This window comes from Bos grunniens, chromosome 10 (assembly GCF_055505025.1).
Source record: "Bos grunniens cultivar Pamir isolate PY7600 chromosome 10, Bosgru_T2T1.0, whole genome shotgun sequence".
Classification (NCBI taxonomy): domain Eukaryota; kingdom Metazoa; phylum Chordata; class Mammalia; order Artiodactyla; family Bovidae; genus Bos; species Bos grunniens.
The window spans coordinates 19,414,602-19,436,420 of NC_141174.1; the positions used below are offsets into that span (position 1 = coordinate 19,414,602).

At 44.5% G+C, this 21,819-nt stretch overlaps 1 protein-coding gene across 23 annotated transcripts in view; it reads right to left on the minus strand.

Moving 5' to 3' along the window:
- Positions 1 to 21,819, minus strand: part of RGS6 (regulator of G protein signaling 6) — a 611,989-nt gene that overhangs the window by 82,047 nt on the left and 508,123 nt on the right. For 20 of the 23 annotated variants that reach the window (XR_015134069.1, XM_086319934.1, XM_086319935.1 and 17 more), the window contains 7 exons: positions 21,271 to 21,377; positions 19,506 to 19,557; positions 10,987 to 11,051; positions 7,126 to 7,202; positions 4,493 to 4,574; positions 2,863 to 2,937; positions 841 to 939 (listed from right to left, as the gene is read on the minus strand). Coding sequence is in view for 22 of the 23 variants with exons in the window: in XM_086319934.1 (XP_086176060.1) it covers positions 841 to 939; positions 2,863 to 2,937; positions 4,493 to 4,574; positions 7,126 to 7,202; positions 10,987 to 11,051; positions 19,506 to 19,557; positions 21,271 to 21,377 (557 nt within the window). In the remaining variant the exon portion in view is untranslated. The remainder of the gene's footprint in view (positions 1 to 840; positions 940 to 2,862; positions 2,938 to 4,492; positions 4,575 to 7,125; positions 7,203 to 10,986; positions 11,052 to 19,505; positions 19,558 to 21,270; positions 21,378 to 21,819) is intronic. The other 3 variants (XM_086319940.1, XM_086319956.1, XM_086319946.1) reach the window with 1 other exon arrangement.

Sequence of the window (21,819 nt, forward strand, 5' to 3'; positions counted from 1 at the left end):
CTCCTGTACTGTGTTATGGCTTAAGGCTTGATTCCCGGAAGTGATTGCTAACTTAAAGACAGTCTATATTCTACAAAGCTTTAACTATTTGGTTTGACTATTCTCCAGTGATCTCCTACCCAACTTTCACACCTACATCACACCTGTGTGCTTGGTGTACCTACCTGGAATCACTGAGTAGCTATTTTCCATAATCTATTTCCCTTCCCCCACACAATAATAAACTTGTCAAGGTCAGGCACCTCACAGTTTATGCCTTTGGGAGCCCCCTAGAAGCCAGTAAAGCATAATGTAAAAAGTAGCCCCTCAAGTCACCAGTGAATGCCTGGAAAGGAGTAATGTAATTAGTCAGCTACTGTCTGTTGACTTGGGTTGACCAGTTAACTCCTCATCATGGAGGCTGATAACATGGAACCAAATAATGGTGCGATGGCATTGGGAGTAGGGCTTGCTCTATTTGTCAGCTTTCCTTCTGAATCAGAGCAGTGAAGCTGGTGGTCCTGAGCTGGTTTACTCTGAAAGTGCATTACAATTTTAAGGACCCTGTGACATGAGTGCTCCCTGCCCACCCCACCCTACCCCCCCACCCCCCAGCTCCTACAGCATCTTGTAGAAAACCCTACTACAGCAGTCAGCCCATGGTGTTATGGTAACTCATTATGTCCTTTTCTACTGACTCTTGAGCCTCCATGAATTATTCACACACAGTGCTCGAAGGTTCAAGTCACCCACAGCTGCTTCTACTGTGCTTTCCGGGAACTTAAAGCTCCCTGTGAACATTCAAAAGGTTTTCAAACTGGCCATGTTTCCCTTTGCGAGTGCAGCAACCAGTTCACTCACTTGTTTCCGGATGTCTTCTTTTGTAGTTTTCCTGATTGGCTGACTGGGGATGTGCACTGGGCTTTGCGACTGGGATTCTTCAGTCACACCGTACACAGACTAGAGAAGAAACGAGACCATTGAATCAAGCACCCTCAAGAGCTGAAGGAGGCCCAAAGGGTCAGCTACTTTGAGCACTCATCTGATGCTTCTGTGCTCCTCTGTGACATCCTGACAATAAGTCATCGGCCTCTGCTTGAATTTCTCCAATGATGGGAACTCTGGCTCTTGAGACAACTTGTCCCATCTTTGGGTTATCACTGCTAGAAAATCCTTCCTTTCATTGATGGTCTCCTTGCATAACAGTGCTTCTCCAAATATGGTCCATAGACTATCTGCAAAAAATTATCTTGGGTACTTGGTAAAGATGCACATTGCCAAACTCTAGCCCAGACTCACTGAACCAGAATCTTTGTGGGTGGAGCTGGGGAGCCTGCACTTTTATCAAATGCTCAAGGTGATTCTGAGACACAAGAAGGTTCAAGAACAGCTAAACATTATGCACAAAGAGACCCCCTCTAGACTTTCTATCGGTTATGCCTCTTTGGTACAAACTTGAGATGGGAGGGTTTCATATTTGTTCCTTTTCTTCTGACCAGTTTTCTGGACTCAGTTTTCCCACATAATCACAGGTATGGCTACTTTTAATCTGTTCCTTTTGTTAGAAACACATTAAAGACACTCTTTGTTCTGGGAAAGAAAAATAACCCTGAAGGGTACAGTTTATAGTTGAAATGTATAATATCATGGAAGGCTCAGATAATGTGCACATGGGCTCCATGAAATTCTGGAATATTAGAATTAGGGGGTCTTTAAAGATGAAATGAGGACATTTTAAGACTAACGTAAAAATATGAAGATGTTGAATCTGTCATCTGTTTATTCTGGCCTTCCATTACCCTGGTATTGTGAAATGACAGCAACACACTCGCATACTTTCCTGACTGCAATGATAATAACAAATATTCTTTTATGTAAGATTTTAAAAAAGAATAATACAGTGGGTACCAATAACTCAATGAGAACAAAATATATAAGTAAAATGAAGGAGTTGATACATACATCATGACACATATATAGATGAGAGAGAATCACTGCCTTTTCCAGTCCAGTGAAACACAAATGGCCACAGGATCATTCATGGCTGGATGAGTTGGTGGTTTGACTTGGGGGAGATCTAACTATACTAAGACTTTCACTTGTGTCAAAGTATCAAGCCAGGCCCTGTGGGATCTCATTACTTATGGTTCCTTATGTGTCCTTTCCTCTCCACTGCCTCCCCAGAGTCAAGAGCTACTTTGGACCTCTGTACCCTTGAGACTGCTATGGAAATCCTTGGGAAGCCCCTGGTCTGGTGCCCCCTCCTGGTGTTCCTGAACCATCCTGAACTTCCCACCATCGCCTGGTGGCTTGCTTCATGCCTACCAGGCTGTGGGCTAGGGACTTCCCTGATAGCTCAGTTGGTAAAGAATCTGCCTGCAATGCAAGAGACCCCAGTTCAATTTCTGGGTCAGGAAGATCTGCTGGGGAAGGGACAGGCTACCCACTCCAGTATTCTTGGGCTTCCCTTGTGGCTCAGCTGGTAAAGATCCACTTGCAATGCAGGAGACCTGGGTTTGATCCCTGGGTTGGGAAGATTCCCTGGAGAAGGGAAAGGTTACCCATTCCAGTATTCTGGCCTGGAGAATTCCATGGACTGTATAGTCCATGGGGTCCCAAAGAGTCAGACATGACTAAGTGACTTTCACTTTCACTTGTAGGACTTGCCACTGTATTTCTGCAGCCAAGCCCACACCCGCCACTCCATAAACACTTGTAGAATGAATGAAATGGTTTCCAAGGATGAAACAGGGAGAATTACAAATAGCAAATTGTTATTTGAACAGTATTCAAAATGGAAGGGCAATTCCCATCAAGAATTTTAATTCTTTAATTCTTTAAATTCTTTAATTCTTTAATTCTTTAATTCTTTAAAAAGCGAACCTTTTTAACCTTTTGTGGGTTCTTCAAACGTCGACATTTTCTGATATCCATTTCTGTTGTGTTCACACAGCCTGGCTGAGAAAAAAAATCATATAAATTACTAAGTGACAATCATACCTTCCAAGTTGGCTCTCAAGTGACACCCTCAGAACCAGTCTTTGTCTTTCCTGTTACACATAATACATGATTACCTCCATTTTGCCATTGACAATTTGTTTTTACAAAGGTGTTTCCATCTGTAATATGTGTTCCTCCACAGAGTTCTCACATGAAATAAAATAACATAGCTCATATTATCTAAGGATGATATGTAGACGGTACAGTGTACAGTTTATACGAGTAAACTCATTATTCAAAGCAGTGGATGGCTTCAATTAGAGCCGTTGTTATTTCACACACCTAGCCACCTAAGGGCTTCCCAGGTGGCACTAGTGGTAAAGAATCCGCCTGCCAATTCAGGAAATGCAAGAGACGCCAGTTTGATCCCTGTATTGGGAAGATCCCCTGGAGTAGAAATGACAACCCATCCCAGTATTCTGGCCTGGAAAATTCCATGGGCAGAGGAGCCTGGCAGGCTATGGTTTTGCTTCTAATCAGACTTGAGGAAGGCTGACATAATTTATTCATCTTAGTTTCATTTCATGAGGAAAATGCAAAATTTGTTTTAATAACATGAAATTGGAAATGCATCAGATCTCATTATTCATGGATTTTGTATTTGTGAATCTGCCTACTTGCTGAAATCTACTTATAATTCCCACACTGATGCTCGTGGTGACTTCATGGTCACTGGTGCATATGCACAGAGCAGCAAAAATGTTGAGCTGCCTGACCTGCATGTTCCCTGGGAGGCGCCTTCTTGTTTCCTCTCCTGCCGTAAACAAGTGTCCTTTTCATGGTCTACTTAGCACTGTGTTTTACACATTTTTGTGTTTTTTGTTGGTGATTTGGCTGTTTAACATGGCCCCGAAGCCCAGTGCTGATGTGCTGTCTCATGTTCCTAAGGGCACGAAGGCTTGGGGTTTGCTTTATGGAAAAAGAGGTGTGTAAGATATGTGCCATCCAGGCGTGCGCTGTGAGTTCAAAGTCAGTGATCAACAATATACATTAAATAAGGTGGCTTTAAGCTGAAACACACTTTAAACTAGGTTCTGTATTGATTGGTTGATGAAAATGTGACTGGAGGCTTGCAAGAAACTAACCCTGTATTTCTCCCAGGATAATGACTCAGAATCCATTAATTCAGTGCTTTCAATGACCAGTGACTGTGAGTAACATCAATCGGTTGCATTTGAAAGAGAATACTCTAGAAGTTGGAATTGAATAACATTAGAAATGGAAAAGCTTATTTTAGGACTGTAAACTTTGGGGCCCAAAGTTCCCTGGGTGGAATTCCCACAGCTCCACCATTTGCAATTCCATATTTCGTGAATGAATCATTTTTAAAAGGTGGAACTGATATACATACCAGAAGATCTACTGAGATGATCCAAGTGAATGGCAAAAGCAATTTCACAAAGCTTAGCAATTTTCTTAAGAGTGAGATGCCTCGTGGCTAAAGACAGTCTTTTCTTTTAAGTGAAGGAAGAGAGAAAATTGAAAAATAGAGAACCAAGCAGAGCTTTCTCACCACTGGCCTGTGGACATCCCAAAAGGCTCGTTCTTGACTATCCAAAATTTTCCTTTCTGTTTTATCCTTTTTCCGATCAATCCTGGAAGAGTGAAAAAAGGGAAATCAGAGGCTTTTTCTTCTGTTTTTCCTTCCTGATCCACGTGCCAGCTCTAGGTCCCATTTTTAGGAGCTTAGTGTACATAGGGCTCTTGGCACCTGTGTGGCTCCTGCTCTCTGCAGAGCTGTATGATATGGGTGCTAGGTCCCTCAAGGAACCCTCAAGAAGCCCACACATGGTAAGAGAGCGTGTTTTCAGCTAGAGTGCAAATTACTGATTACGTATAATGAATAGGGTGAGCCTATCCAGTGTTCAGGAATGCAGCTGTCCTTTTGAATTATTAAGATTTGGATTATTAAGAACTGCATTAGTTGTTGTCATTCTCCCCCGTCCCCCACCTTATCAAAGGACACTGCATATTCAAGTTATGAGAAGGAATATAACCATAGGCTTGTAATCTTTCATCCTCAAATCCGAAAGTTTGCTTTAGCTTCAGAATCAGTAGAAATGTCTTCAAAATGCTGCAGTTATGTGTTTTAAAATAGTACTTCTCTGGTGGCTCAGATAGTAAAGAATCTGCCTGCAATGCAGGAGACCTGATTTTAATCCCTGGGTCGGGAAGATCCCCTGGAGAAGGAAATGGCAACCCACCCCAGTACTCTTGCCTGGAAAATTCTGTGGACAGAGGAGCCTGGCGCGGGCTACAGTCCATGCGGTCGCAAAGAGTCAGACATGACTGAGGGACGAACACACTTTTCACATGTTTTAAAAGTTACTTAAACCATCTGGTTCTCTAAAAGCAAAGTAATAGCCCTGGTGTATGACAAGATCCAGAAGGCAAATATCACTGGCCTCAGCTGAGGGAGGCACAAATTGCAAGACAGACAGATTTTTCATGTTGTGATCAGGAGCATAGGTAAGAGCCTTAAAAAGCAGCCTGCATTACTCCATGTTATCTAAGTAGAAAGTAACTTCAATTAATTGCTGTGTAACTCCTGGTTCTTGGCTCTCTTGGGAGTACTTTAGTTTACTAGACTAAAATAGTCATAATAACCCTGTGATTTTTGTGAGAATTGCTGTGTACTTAAACGGCCCAGAATTATAATGTAATCACAGAGTTAATCAAAACAGGGAATCGAGAAATACCATATATATACAAAGGGGTATTTCCCCCTCCTTTTATAACGTGCGATGATGCTGTGTGGTCCTGAAAGTGTAAATCAGACCTTCTCTTCCCAGTGGTTCCTGAGTGCACTGGCTCAATTCTTCCTCCTTCTCACCCCTCCCCAACCCGCCTGCCTTCTCCTTCCTCAGGGGCTGTGGGGAGCACTGAGGTCAGGGTGCGTGCACGTGGAATCATGGGTAGGGGGCAGAGGTTGCAGGGGGAGGGGAGGAGGGATACAGTTCATGGGACCCAAGGACCTCATGTCGTTTCCAGCTGCAAGCAGACTGCTCATCAGCCTGAGCACAGCCCTGGGGGTGGGCTGCAACACTGCCCAGAGTGTGGGGAGGGGCCCTTTGAAGACCCACGGGGGCTCCTCAGGTGCAAGTGGTGCCCAGAGAAAAGATACTCACCTCCTCCCAGTTCAGCATCCTTTCCCCACCCCCTCCTCTGTCCCATTTCTTCTATCATCACTTGCAGCTAAATCAGAGCCTGCTGCCGAAAAGGACAAGAGACAACCCCACCTGAGCAAGCCCGTTTCCCAGAATCAAAAGGATCTGGTTGATGACCATGTTTCTGGGCTGGGGGACATTCACTGCCCACTTCTGTTTCCTTACAGAGAAAGGCATTTCCACTACACTCCCTGGGAGGGAAGAATATGGAAAAAACACTCTGACTTTCTCCTCCTCTCATCTCTTCTTGATTTAACTTATTGGCACATTTGAAAAAAGAAATAGAGAAAGCTGAGGTTGGTCCATCTGGGTCAGTCTGTTCTCAGGACAGCTGTTCTCTGCAGGCAGTAAACTTACAGACTTGACTCTGCCCTCGGATCGGGGGGTGGTACTACAGATACCCAGGTCTGCCCTGGATGGGACACTGTAATTCTAGGGCAATGATTTGTGGTCATAGATCCAAAATCATGTCCCATCACTAGTTTTATGAGTAGCAGTCTGACATCTTGGACTCCAAATGTCTGACTTCTGTGCCTTGTTTTTGATTGGTTCTGAACCCTTCCCCTTAGGAGAGATGGAGGAGGTGCCGCTTGTTGGCTTTCCTAAAACTCCAGTATGTTTTCCTAGAAAGATGAAATTTCCAGACCAACAAATAAAGTGGGTCTAGTGTTTTTCAGCTTCCAAGCACAGAAGATTTGGAAATCTCCTTGGGAATTAGGTACAGCTTCTTAGAACCAGAGTTATACATTTGGGAGGGACCCCATTACCTGCTGGAACACACACTTTGGAGATTATTTCAGGGTGTCGTGGGTGATAGAAATGCAACTTATCCATCCTGACCTTGATTTCTGCCCAGTTGTTGTCATGGGAGAGACAGTGACCAACCACGGCTGGATGGAAGGAAACCTCACTCTCATACCACCTCTAAATTCCAGAGAGTCTTTTTCTCTTTGCAAGGGGTCCTGTGAAGTTCACCTACTTGACTTGTGCTTCTGCTTGCATAAAGATGAATTCCCACTTCCTTGCAAAGGCCCTCTGGAGTCTTGCTAAGTTTTCCTAAAGAGAAATGAAAATCAACAAGAAGGCATTAATCATCGTGAGTTTGCACATCGATACTTATTACAAGGCAGCCATCTATTTTGGTTACTTGCAACAAAACAGCAGGGCCCTACTTTAAATCCACCGGACATGAACCCAGTTTGACATTGCACCAGACCCTGTTGTACAGAGAACTATTAATATTCATTTACACGTCCATTAAGGCTGAAGTCTGTGTGGTTCCCCGATTCTTCTTTTCTTGTGTGTTTTACAGGAACATGACTCACACAGCATTTATAAAGGCCACTGAAGACAGGGAGACTGGATGTGATTGTTCAAACACGCTGGGTTTAGGGAAGGAACGAGAGGGGTCTTTGCAACTGACTGCAAGACCAAGAATGGAATTCTCAAGATTTGTCTTCTAGCAATCAGGGGGCTAGAAGGTGGCAGAAAAGGAGAACCCAGAGGGCCTTGCATTAATCACTTTGAAAGTCCAGATTCAAAGGTGGGAAAGAAGGGAGTGCCCAGGTTTGTGATGTTCATGAAAGGAAAACACAAAAACCATAGGAAAGAAAAGGCATTCTGGGTCACCTTTAGAGGGAGAGGGAAGAAGCCTTTTGGCAAAGTCTGTTGCTCAACCTAGTGGCACAATAGGACAGTGAGGCGGGGTGTCTGACAGGTCCCTTAATGACTCGCCTAATTCTGATGGAATGCAAGGCAAGAGCCCACATTATGCTGTGTGTTTTCATAGAGCTCATGCCAAAACTAATTGATTACCCTCATTAGTGGATTATTAATATAAAAGGAGCTTTGGTTGAAGACCAATGCATGTAAACTCAGTTATTACCAAGGCTTGCTGTGTAAACATTTCAAAAAATCAACCATTTGATTCTCCCTGATAGCTCAGTTGGTAAAGAATCTGCCTGCAATGCAGGAGACCCTGGTTCATTCCCTGGGTTAGGAAGATCCCCTGGAGAAGGGATAGGCTATCCACTCCAGTTCTGTGGCCTGGAGAATTCCATGGACTGACTGTATAGCCATGGGGTCATAAAGAGTTGGATGCGACTGAGCAACTTTCACTTTTTTTTCCACTTTTGTTTTTTTCACTGTTCACAAGAAGCAAAGCTGGTAAAGCCTGAATGTCAGTCAACTGGGAAGCAGTTACCTAAATCATGATACAGTCATACCATGGAATACTAGACAGCCATTAAAAATGAGACTGTAGATTATTATTGCTGCTATAGGAAAAGTCTCAACATCCTTACAGTATATGACTGGAGAAAGAAGCAGCTTACACAATAAATGTTTACAGTGTGATCTAAGTTTATTATAAAAAAATGTATGTATAGAAAAAAGGACTGCAGGATTCTTTCTCTGCTTTCTTTGTTGTTTGAATTTTTGTTTTTACAAAGATACTATGCCATCAGGAAAAAATAATGAAATTATATAATATACATAAAAATAATATAATTACTGAATTGTGAAAACAAAATTTTTTTTTAGTTTCTAACCACTTTTAGACAGAACTTCAATGTGAAAGAACATCTTAATGCCATATTCTTTACCAATACCAAAGCAGAATGTTGTAGGGCAAGAGAATAGAAAACAGAGTAAAGTATGTTAGGAGTTGGTGCTGTTGTGTTTCTATTCAGGAGCTTTTTTAAAAACACGGGAACTACTGGGAGGGGAGACACAGGATGGAGGGGCCACGTGCTTCTGCACTCTGGAAGGGATGTAGTCATGTCCAAGTTAAAGCACTTGGTGCTTGACGCCCAAAGAGCCAGGCAGTGGTCTTCTGGGAGAGGGGTGGTTGCTGGCACATGAGGGCAGATAGGGGGGTGGGACTGGGTGCCTAGGACGCTCAGAGCCATAAAACTACCAGGCTGGGGACGCTTGGGGAGATCATAAAGTCCCAACCCACTTATGTTTCTTGGCTCCCATGGATAAGCCAACTTTAGCCAGGGCCCAAGGCTTCCGGTGAACTTCTGCTCTGCATCCTGCACTACTGTCTCCCTGCCAGCCCACAGGTCCTGTGATGCCAGTGGGACCACAGAGTGGAGGGAGGTGCCCTCATGCACCCATAGAACCCATGTGCTCTGAGGGCAGGCACGTGCCCCGTGGGCTGCAGAGAAGGGAGTGGTGGCTCAGTGGATGGGTGGACTTGGGTGCTGGTACCCATGAGTGACAAGGTCTGGTGAGCAGGGCCTCACTCTTGCTTCAGAAGACTGAGGCCATGAGAGTGGGAGGGACATGGGGAGACGGGTGAATCTGAAGGAGCTGTTCATGCTGGAGTATCCAGGGGTGAGGAGTCTTCACTGCCCCTGATGTTCCCCGTCTCCTGGCTGTCAGCCCTTCAGTCATTTCATGGCTCCACAATGCCTCCCCTGGAGGGCCTGTGAAAAGCCAGCCAATATTCTAGGTTTTCTGTGACCTGTACAAACAGTGGTTTGGGGGAAAAGATCTTGCAATCCCAGGTTTTAAATACTTAAAACATTATCTGTGACTCTTCCAAGTTCGCTGTGCTTTGGCTCTATTAAATGGGGGTGGATATGAGCGCGGTGGGGTCTCCAGTTTCTGCAAGCAATCATGCCTTGTGAAAGACGGAGGAGGAAAGTTGGGAGTGTATATCTCCATCTGACATCCGTCTTGTCTTCTGGATTGGATTTGGTCCTAAGATTTTGCATCTACTGCCAAGTACTGGTGAATTGGGTCTGAAGATGCAATTTTTAAAAATTATCATATATTAAGCTAAAAAAAAAGATCATATAGTAAATTTGTTTTTCTTCTTTTGGTATATAGTAATATAAATTTTAACACATGTATATGCATGGTTAACCACCACCACAATCAGGATACAGAATGGTTCCATCATTGCCCCCCACCCCACAAATTCCTTCATGCCATCTCTTTATATCTGCATGTATCCTGGCAGCCACTGATCTGTTTTCCCTCATGACAGCTTTTTCACATAACTGGAACATCACAGTTTGCAATCTTTTGAGACTGACTTCTTTCACTCAACATAATGTCTTTGATACTCATCCAAGTGGTTGGATTAATAATTCATTCCTTTTCAGGGTAGAATAGTATTCTGTTCCAAGGCTGTAGAGTAGTTCATTTAACCATTCATCTGTAAAAGTGCATTTGGATTGTTTTCATCTTTGAGGTATCACACATAAAGCTACCATGGACATTAGTGTACAGGTTTTTGTGTGGCTGTAAGTTCTGATTTCTCTGGGGGTATGTATGTAGTTATATTAAAGTGGGATTACTTGGTTGTATATGGTACGTGTGCGTTGAACTTAATGAGAAACTGCCAAACCATTTTTCAGAGTGGCCACACCCTTTTGCATTCCCACCAGCAATATAGGAGAATTCCAGTTGCCCACCACATCCTTACCAGCACCTGAACTATCAGTACTTTTAATTTTAGCCATTCTGATGTGTAGTGGCATCTCATCATGGATTTAGTATGTACTTCTCTAATGGCTGTTGAACATCTTTCCATATGCTTCTTTGTCATACTTAAGCCCTCTTTGGTGAAGTGTTTGTTCTAGTCCTTTGCCAATTTTTAGGCTGAGTTGTTTTTTTATTGCTGAGATTTGAGAGTCCTTTATATAAAGATATGATTATATTGTGATGGTAAGAAGAGCTGAGAACAAAAAAAGGGAAATAGAAGAGACTTCCTTTCCACTGTCTGAAGGAGTTGGGGGAAGAAAAAGGGAAAAATGCAAGCTGAGTCAGAGCTGAAGGTAGTTTATACTCTCCTCCTACACCGTACCTGGAAAATAATCATACTTACTGCTTCATAATCTGCCAGTTCCAGCCTTGCTTTATTCTGCATTGTCCTCTTACAGAGGTAGATGGCTGAAGGAAGAGAAATTACAACACATGTAAGACTAGCAGTATGGTGGAATCATAATCCACCCACTCATTTGTTCATCCACTCATCCAGCCAGCCAGCCCTCACTATATGCCCAGCACTGTGTGGTGAAGAATATGTTTTTCTGTGGATGCATGCCATCTGACCTCTAGGAATATTTCTATAGGTCAGGATAGGATGAGGACCCCCCCATCCGATCCTGACAACCTCCCTTCATCCTCCTCACTCTGCTTCATCCCAAACATCCTCCATCAGTGCGACCTTTCATAAATATGACCATGTTACCTTACTGCCTAAATTTCCTGCATTGACACCTTAGCGACCTCGAAGAAAGGTCAGGCTTCTAAAGGCGGCATTTTGTTTGTTTGTTCAAGATCTAGCCTCTGCTTGTCTTATCAACCTCTTCCCTCCCTCATTCAGGCATGTTGCTCTTGTTGCTCCGTCATGTCTGACTCTTTGTGACTGCATGGACTGCAGCACACTGGGCTTCCCTGTCCTTCATTATCTCCTGGATTTTGCTGAAACTCATGTCCAATGCATCAGTGATGTCATCTAACCATCTCATCCTCTGTTGCCCTCTTCGCCTCCTGCATTCAATCTTTCCCAGCATCAGGGTCTTTTCCAATGAGTCAGCTTTTTGCATTAGGTGACTAAAGTATTAGCACTTCAGCTGCAGCATCAGTCCTTCCAATGGGTATTCAGGCATGTGAGGCTACCAAACCCTTTCGGTTCCACTTCTCTGTGTATGTGTCCACTGCCTGGAGACCTTATCCTCTGCCGTCTTATTTCCCTCCATCTGGAAACCATCTACCACTTTGAAGATCCAGCCTGGTGTTCCTGATCGCATCTATCCATCCTCAACCATTGGACCTAATTCAATTGTGCAGTACTCGTGAGTTTACCAGCTGTCCCTGCTCCAGGCTGAAGGCTTTCCTAGGGCAGAGGCTGTGTCCTACTCAGCATGGACCCCTGCACCAAGCTCCAGGGCCTGCCAGGTCGAGTGAGTGGACAGTGGGAAGGGAAGGCAATTTAGGTGTCTCTTCCCAAGCTCAGGAAGGGCTATTGGCCTACAATTGTCAGGATATTCTTCCTCCAACATGGCCTTCATCACTTCCTCTCCTGCCTCCGCTTCTTCAGTATCTCCTTCCCTCTCCAGTGCCAAGTAGAATGACCCAGGGGAGACAATAGACAAATGGTATGAATGAGTAATAGGATGACTAGGAGAGAAGGTCAGAGAGGACCAGGACTGATCTGCTGTTTGACAACCTAATTATATCAGGAACTCTAGTCAACTCCTTGCTGGGTTAACCAACCTGCTCACATGGTCTGAAAATTTTCCTGATGCAGACTACAATATGCTGGAGCCTTCTGGCAGAAGTCTCCTCTGTATGCCCACATTTCTCACATCATTCGAGTTTGCGAGTGAGGGTCAGTTGTGTTTGTTCTCGAATCTGCTTATGTCAGGCATACCTGTTATTCTAATAACGTACATTCACTAAATGTTACACACACTGATGAAATTAATGTGAAAAGAGAGAGTACAGTTGTTTCTATGAAGACCTAGCTGAATGGTTTGGAACAACTTGATAAAGGAGAGTCAGCTAAGACAATTGCTGATAACTTTGGTATGGGTAAGATAATTGAAAAAAAAAACATGAAAAAAAGAATAAAAATATGAAAGAGGTCAACATACAGTTGCTTTAAAAGTATTTTTTAAATTCTTGATGTACTTTAAGGAGGTCAAAACTGGGTGGTTTATTTCAAGTGTGGTTTATTTAAGAAAGAAACTCAAATTATGGGGACCGAAAATCAAAGAGAATCTTTGGTCCTACCTCAAAAGGCTCTTGAATGAATATTCCTTGGTATATTCTCCATTCATTTGAAGTGGTTAAGGTATGCATGTATCACTTTTTCATGATTCTCTCCTAACCAACTTTTCCAGTGAAACAAACAGCCACAGCTCTGCTCTGTGTCAGATAAGGGGTGTCTGCTGTGTTAAAAGGTACCTCCTTTGGTCTCTTGGGTCACCAACTGGGCGGCCTGTGGAACTGGAGGCAACTTGTAGCGGGAAGTTGTCACCCGCCCCTGGTCTCAGTGGTCCTTAAGCAGTATAACTGGAGCTGCTTTGGCAGCACTGCCTTGGATGGGGTTATTTTTTAATTGATTTTTGCCTGCGTTGGTCTTTGTTGCAGCACATGGGCTTTCTCCAGCTGAGGCGAGTGGGGGCGACTCTAGTTGTAGTGTGCGGGCCTCCCACTGCAGAGGCTTCTCTTGTTGCGGAGCACGGGCTCTACAGCACGAGGGCTCAGTAGTTGTGGTATGTGGGCTTTGGTGCCCAAGGCATGTGGGATCTTCCCAGACCAGGGATCAAACCTGTGTCCCCTGTATTGGCAGGCGGATTCTTATCCACTGTACCACCAGGGAGGTCCCTCACAGTATTTCGTATTGGCCAAATTAGAAACTCTGGAAAGTCTAACCCAGATTTGGTCTTTATTTAAGTGGGATCATCCCAAGAAATTTCCAGCCCATCTGGGTCAAAAGGGATCAGCTAAGTTGAGAAGTAAAGTACCATGCGCAGAAGGCAAAGGTACCTCTCTTGATGAGCATGAGTTATATGGTGGCACGCTGGTGGGCCCCTTCCTGTGCAGTGAATGTCATGCATTGGGCAGTCTGTCCACCCCACTGGGGAGGCAGCAAGCAGCAGTTGAGGGGCCCTCCCTGGGGCTTGTGTGCTTCCTCAGTGGCTCAGCAGTGTTCCCTCTGATACCCAACCCATCAAGTGACCACTGGCAACAAAAGCCAAGTCCTCTTACAGGGCATCCGGGGACTTGCTTTAAGCTCAGATGCTGGCTTTTTTTTTTATGGATATGTGATTTCTCATTGGAAAAATACTTGTCTATTTTGCCCTCATGCCAGCATATCACTTGGATACCCACTGCCATCTCAAGCTCACCGGCATCCCACCAGGACAAAAACAGAATGCAATAAAAAATTTTTACAGTCAATAGATTCATGTACTACATGTGCAATTAAACACTGAAAAAACATTGAACCTATCATATTTCAATGTCCTTAAAAATTGACTCCCTTTCCAAACTTTCTGTCTCTACTCAGTTCAGTTTAGTCGCTCAGTCATGTCTGACTCTTGGCAACCCCATGGACTGCAGCACGCCAGGCTTCCCTGTCCATCACCAACTCCCGAAGCTTGCTCAAACTCATGTCCATTGAGTCCATGATGCCATCCAACCATCTCATTCTCTGTCATCCCCTTCTCCCGCCTTCAATCTTTCCCGGCATCAGGGTCTTTTTCAATGAGTCAGTTCTTTGCATCAGATAGACAGACTAGTGGAGTTTCAGCTTCAGCATCAGTCCTGCCAACAAATATTCAGGACTGATTTCCTTTAGGATTGACTGGTTTGATCTCCTTGCAGTCCAAGGGACTCTCAAGAGTCTTTTCCAACACCACAGTTCAAAAGCATCAATTCTTCAGCTTCATCAATTCTTCAGCTTTCTAGCTTTGACTAGACGGACCTTTGTTAGCAAAGTAATATCTCTGCTTTATAATATAATGTCTAGGTTGGTCTCTACTAGTCTCTCTACTAGTGACATCATAATATATCTCAGTCTCCTAAACTAAGGTACATACAAATCATTTATTTCTCTATTTCCCCCATACCTTCTAATTACTTTTTAGAACAATGGAATTTTAGCATTGGAAGTAACCTTGGTGACCATCAAGTATGGACCCCTCACTAATAGATGGAAAAATAAAGGCTCAGAGAGCTGAAGTGCTTTACTCATGGACTAGTTAGTTGTAGAGGTGGAATTAGAATTGAGGTCTAGTTTTCCACTATGACATTCACTGCTCCGTGTACTTATTCACTGACTCATTCATTCTCCCATTTAAAAATCTGAGTCCCTCAATGTATATATGTGGAATCTAGAAAAATGGTATGGATGAACCTATTTTCAGGGTGGGTAAAGAGACAAAAATGCATAGAATGGGCAAGAAGAAAAAATAGGGAGGAAAGGGAGGATGGGATGAATTGAGAGAGTAGCATTGACATGTATAAGTGACAGCTACTGGGAGGCTGTTATATAGCACAGGGAGCTGAACCTGGCGCTCTGCGATGACCTAGAAGGGTAGGATGCTGGTGGGGTGGGAGGGAGGCCCAAGAGGGAAAGGATACATGTATACATATAGCTGAGTCACTTCACTGTACAGCAGAAACTAATGCAATATTGTCAAGCAATTAAACTCCAATTAAAGTAAATTTGAGTGCCGCTTCTCTGGTAGCTAAGACAGTAAAGAATCCGCCTGTAATGCAGGAAACACAGGTTTGATCCCTGGGTTGGAAAGATCCCCTGGAGAAGGAAATGGCAACCCACTCCAGGATTCTTGCCTGGAGAATTCCATGGATTGAGCCTGGCAGGCTACGGTCCATAGGGTCACAAAGAGTCAGACACGACTGAGCGACTAACACTTTCACATATGTGCCAAGCAATATTTTAGGTCCTAGGGAAATCACCACACTAGCACCTACCACATATATGGAGCTTGTTGAATGTTAGGCAGTAGTCTAGGGACTTCCCAGATGTCTACTTACTTAATCCTCGTAATAACCTATGAGGCGAGTTCTGTTATTAGCCTCCTTTCATAGGTGAGGGAATTTTTCAGGTTATTCCCCATTTTCAGAGACCCACAGTGGCTCTGGGAAGCTGCTGAACCTATTCTAAATGTCTCTCCTCAACGACGAGGACCTTTTCATACACTTGTCCATCTCAAAGTATTCCACCTTTGTTATCATGCTTCAGCAACATAAAATCTTTGAGTAGTTGGATCAAATTCCTCAGCATCCTCTTCTTGCTTGCACATCATGGTCTCTCTCTCAGCCTGGGATGCTTGGAGGGCAAGCCTGTTACTCACTCAAATCTGTGACAGAGCAATTGACACAAAGTAGATGTTGAAAGAAGGGAAGTTTCTGGTTCTTCCTCAATCCAAGCCACACCTATTCTGAATTCTTAGCTCCAGTGGCACATACTTTCTGGCAAGAGGGCTGCCACAGAACAAATAAGATCGAACATCATCCTGCGAGTACTAATACCAACCCCCACTATGGTTTTTATTGGCTCCGTATTATGTGCCATACACCAAAATTTGCACATATTTCTAATTAATGAAACAATTTAATCCTAACCAACAACACAAGAAGTACTATTACTATTCTGCTTTTAAAATGAGATTTCAGAGGCACAGAGAGGTTAAGTAGCTTGCCAAGATCACACAGCTAGTGGAACCAGTCGACAATGGGCCCTTTGTGCTGACTTTTCTCTTGGTAAATACTGATTTTCTGATTAACCAGGAAAAGGCAATGAGTATTTTGTATCCTGAACTTTAACTTCTCCATTTGATTTCCCAAAATGGAGGTACAGGAATTCAAAATAATTTTGCTTCAGTGAGAGCCTGATATAAATTGTTATTTTTATCCCTGTTCTTACTACCCAGCTAAAATTACAAAAATCTGTAGAGAAAGGGAAATGGTGTCCTGCTGTATGCAGGGTAAGATGGCTGATGGTTGCGGGTTTATATTCAGGCAAATATTTGAATTTTACTTGGGCCCAGGTTTTCTGGTCCCACCATCCTCCCAACCCTCTCCATTGCCTGGAAAAATATTGGTTTTCACATTGACAAGGGTACACAGCTGCTGCATGGAACCGAGCTACAATTATTCAAATTCCGAGTTGGGTTTTGTGAGCAGTATTTCAGCCCCAGAAGCACTTGTTTTATGAGCAGCCAAATGCTGCTCCCGTTTCAAGCCGGAAACCTGGCTGGACCCACTTATCACATCATTTAGGGCGCAGCACAGTTCCAGAGGGACCCGTGGTGATGCCTGCAGATAGCTGATGAGACAGTCACAGGGCCCTGCCCCCTACATCAGGGCCATGCTCCAGACTTGGAAACAGAACCACTGTAGCCTCGTAGGGCAGAGGCTTGCCAGGATTCTATCCACAGAACTATTTCCAGTTTCTGGTTTCCCCTCCCTCAGAAGTGTGATCCAGAGCGTGTAGCTTATCACAAGGTCTCAGGACAGGGTCCCTGGAGTACCACCCAGCTGCAGCTGGCTCTACCTTCCTGTGAAAACCATCCCGCAAAGAATCCAAGAAGTTACAGTTCTCATTGCGTGCCCCGGTCCCAAGGAGAGCAGCTGTGGACTGCCCCAGCAGCTGAGTCAGTGACGAGGGTGCTGTGTGGAGGGGCAGACCATGAAAGGAGCATCTGAGTTCAAATTCTGCTGCCTCTACTGAGTGTCTGTGAATCACCTTTGATAAAGAACCAGTTGTTGTTGTTGTTCAGTCGTTTAGTCGTGTTCAACTCTTTGCAACCCAGTGGACTGCAGCATGCCGGGCTTCCCTATTCTTCCCTATCTCTTGGAGTTTGGTCAAACTCATGTCCATTGAGTTGATGATGTCATCCAACCATCTCATCTTCTGTCTCCCCCTTCTCCTCTTGCCGTCAATCTTTCCCAGCATCAGGGGCTTTTCCAATGAATCTGCTCTTCACATCAGGGGGAAAAGTATGGAGCTCCAGCTTCAGCATCAGTCCTTCCTAATAAACATTCAGGGTTGACTTCCTTTGGGATTGACTTCTTCTATCTCTTTGCAGTCCAAGGGACTCTCCGGAGTCTTCTCCAACACCTCAGTTCGAAAGCGTCAACTCTTTGGCACTCAGCTTTCTTTATAGTCCAACTCTCACATCCATACATGACTACTGGAAAAACCATAGCTTTGACTAGACATACCTTTGTTAGCAAAGTGATGTCTCTGCTTTTTAACATACTGTCTAGGTTTGTCATAGCTTTCCTTCCAAGGAGCAAGCACCTTCTAATTTCGTGGCTGCAGTCACCATCTTCAGTGATTTTGGAGTCCAAGAAAATAAAGTCTGTCACTGTTTCCATTGTTTCCCCATCTATTTGCCAGGAAGTGATGGGACTGAATGCCATAATCTTCTTTTTGTGAATGTTGAGTTTTAAGCCAGCTTTTTCGCTTTCCTCTTTCACACTCATCAAGAGGCCCTTTAGTTTCTCTTAGCTTTCTGCCATTAGGGTGGTGTCATCTGCATATCCAAGGTTATTAATATTTTTCCCAGCAATCTTGATTCCAGCTTGTGCTTCATCCAGCCTGGCATTTCTCATGGTGGTGGGTTAGTCACTAAGTCAGGACCGACTCTTGTTACCCCATGGACTGTATGTAGCCTACCAGGCTCCTCTGTCCATGGGATTTTCTAGGTAAGAATAGTGGAGTGGATTGCCATTTCCTTCTCCAGGGGATGTTCCTGACCCAGGGATTAAACCCACATCTCCTGCACTACAGGCAGTTTCTTTACCAACTGAGCTACCAGGGAAGCCCTGTATTCTGCATATAAGTTAAGTAAGAAGGGTGACAGTGCACAGCCTTGATGTACTCCTTTCCCAGTTTTGAACCAGTCTGTGGTTCCATGTCCGGTTCTAACTGTTGCTTCTTGACTTGCATACATGACTATAAAGAAAGCTGAGTGCCGAAGAATTGAGACAGGTAAGGTGGTCCCGTATTCCCATCTCTTGAAGAATTTTCCACAGTTTGTTGTGATCCACACAGTCAAAGAACCAGAACCATCAGCAAATCTTTACTGAGTGCCCACTACGGCTTGGGAATGCACTATGCACTGGATAATAGAAGTGAGTGAGGTGGACCAGCCCTGCCCTCATGGAGCTGATGACTGACCGGGCATCCAATCCGAGTACAGTGTGATAGATGCGAGGATGTGGCCTCTCTAGGCCTCAGCCGTATCTGAAGTACAGGGATAGTATAACTTTAGAAGACTGACACATAGATATATTAAACAGTCTTCATGGAGAATACAGGGCAAGAGTCTAATAAATCCCTGCTTGGACAGAGGTAATTCCCTGCTTACCCAGGGCCCAGCTTCACCCACTCTTCGTTTTCTCAGGTAGGGTAACTTTTGTATATCCCTCCATGGCCTGTTACTCTTCCCCTCTAACCTCCAACCATCAAAAACACCAATGAATTATTAAAAAGTCTTAACAAGTCTGTGAGAAAGGAAATGGCCAGGGGGATATGCCCCTGCATCCAGCCCTGCCTGAAACCCTGTCCCAGGAAGTAGTGGTCAACGGCCACTGGCCCAGTTCTCCATGGCCCCACAGAATGAGCATGTTGGACAGACCTGAGAAAACTTTTCTTCCCCTCCCACCTTCCCTTCCAATGGCTGCCTCCTTCAGTGGGCCCTGCCTTTCATCAGTATGTGGAACAGCACCTGTCAACAATACGAGAAAGGGCTAAGCAGGGCAAAGGCCCTCCTCCCCATTTATCATAGTCATCCACACAGCAAAGATGTGTCTTCTGCATTCCTAGTAAGTGTGGGCCATGGCTTCAGTGCTCACCATAGTCCGTGTTTTCAGGTTCCCAGCAATTTGAAGGCCAGAAGTATGGGGCCTGCAAAAGAGCACAGGCGTCAGGACTGAGGATGCCAACTCGTGCCCTCCCCTGCCAGGGGCCCATGGGCAGCCCTCCCCTGGCCCAGGGAGGATTCCTCCCTGACAGGCCCTGTCTGCACGTCCTTTGTGTTGCCACTGCACCCTGACTCTTTCCTGTTCTTAGCATAGCTGAGGCCAGTCAACATTTTAATCTAAGTGTTGAGAAAGAAAATCTCAGGTCAGCCAAATAAATGCAAAAATGAGAAACTTAGTTTGCAGGGCAAAAACTTCATATCCTGAAACAATATAAGTCTAATATAGGAGTCAGACATTTTTGTCAGACATTTTGCCCACTGGAGTGGGCACCCCACTCCAGTACTCTTGCCTGGCAAATCCCATGGATGGAGGAACCTCGTAGGCTGCAGTCCAGGGGGTCGCTAAGACTGTTTACTGGGGCACAAGCTTCAAGTTCCTTTATCACTTTGCTATGGACTGAATGGTGCCCTCTTGAATTTCTATGATGAAGCCCTAAACTACCTGCCCCTCCCCCACACACATACCAGTGTGACTGGATGTGGAGTAACAAAGTGATTAAGGTTGAATGAGATCACATGGGTGGGGCCCTGATCACACAGGATTAGTGTCCCTGTAAGAGGAAACACCAGAGAGCTAAAAACCTCTGTCACTATGTCTCCCTCTCTCTACCATGTTAGGACACAGTGAGAACTGATCATCTGAAAGTCAAGATGAAAGCTCTTCTCACAAACTGAACCCCACTTGAGGCTTAATCTTAGACTTCCAGCCTCAAGAGCTATGAGAAATGCATTTCTGCTGTTTAAGCCACCCTGTCTATGGTACTGATATTTTCTTATGGTGGCTGAGCAAACTCAGACATTCTTTGACCCTGTCTGAAGAACTCCATTCCAAAGCCTTTTGGTTTAGACCTTGACACAACTCCTTATGCTCTGCTCAAATTCACTGTAGGACAGGATCTGAGAAAAGGAGAGGAAAATGTTTGGGAAGTGTTACTAGGTAGTGAATAGAAATTTCACACCAAGAAGGTATATATAACATGATATAGCAGTAGGATTAAGGACTTTGCTATCCAGCTGATCTAGGTTCCAGTCAAGGCTGTCCCCTGGATTGACGAAATGTCCCATTAATTCTCCAGGTACCTCAGTTTTTGCAACTGTGAAATGGGTGATATTTATCCCCCCAAAGTTTGTTCTTCAGAATAAGTGAGATATGTGTAAAGCAACAAGTGAATGGTAAGTTCTCCATGAGGGCATTTTACTATTATGCGGGGGGAATGCAAAAAATAGCACAGACAAGTTTGCTTTCCCAGAGCTGGTGGGAGGTAGGAGTTGCTTCCTTAAATACCATCAGTTTTTTAGGTAGTTCTAATCTGAGATTGGAGAAGGCAATGGCACCCCACTCCAGTACTCTTGCCTGGCAAATCCCATGGATGGAGGAACCTTGTAGGCTGCAGTCCAGGGGGTCGCTAAGAGTCGGACATGACTGAGCGACTTCACTTTCACTTTTCACTTTTATGCATTGGAGAAGGAAATGGCAACCCACTCCAGGGTTCTTGCCTGGAGAATCCCAGGGACGGGGGAGCCTGGTGGGCTGCCGTCTATGGGGTCGCACAGAGTCGGACACAACTGAAGCGACTTAGCAGCAGCAGCAATCTGAGATCAGATGATGAGAAGAAAAGGAGAAACTGAAGGCCTACCTGGAAACGATAAAAGGTGCCATCATCCTTCATGGTAAGAACATGGTCCGAGATGGGAAAGACGTAGCCCTGGGCAGCTATAAGGCTTCCCAAGTGTATTGCTTCAACTGAAGGGACAGGGAAGAAGAAAGAGAAGTTATTGCAAAACTATCAGAATGCAGGGCTGCTTAGATGAAGTGTAAGTGGGATGGGGTAGGGTGAGCAGAAAGGCAACTGGAAGTCAACTGTCATCACCCCCAGATCACAGCATGATTGGTTGATAATTTCTGAAATGACTGCACTGGGCTGGGTGGAGATATCAATGGTTGGGAAGGTGACACGTGTCTGAGATGCCTATGGATCCCAGCTCTGAGCGTCTGATATCGTTTAACCCCCTAAGACTTCCAGAAAAAAGTTTAGCTTCCAGTTAGGATCATGAGCTCTGGTGTGGAAGTCTGTAAACAAGTGAGATGCTTCATGTAAAGTGCTTAGCAGAATCTGGTGCATGGTAAGTGCCCAGTAAGTGCTGGCAGCCCTGATTCATAGTTTTAGTTTCATTCTCTCTTTTTT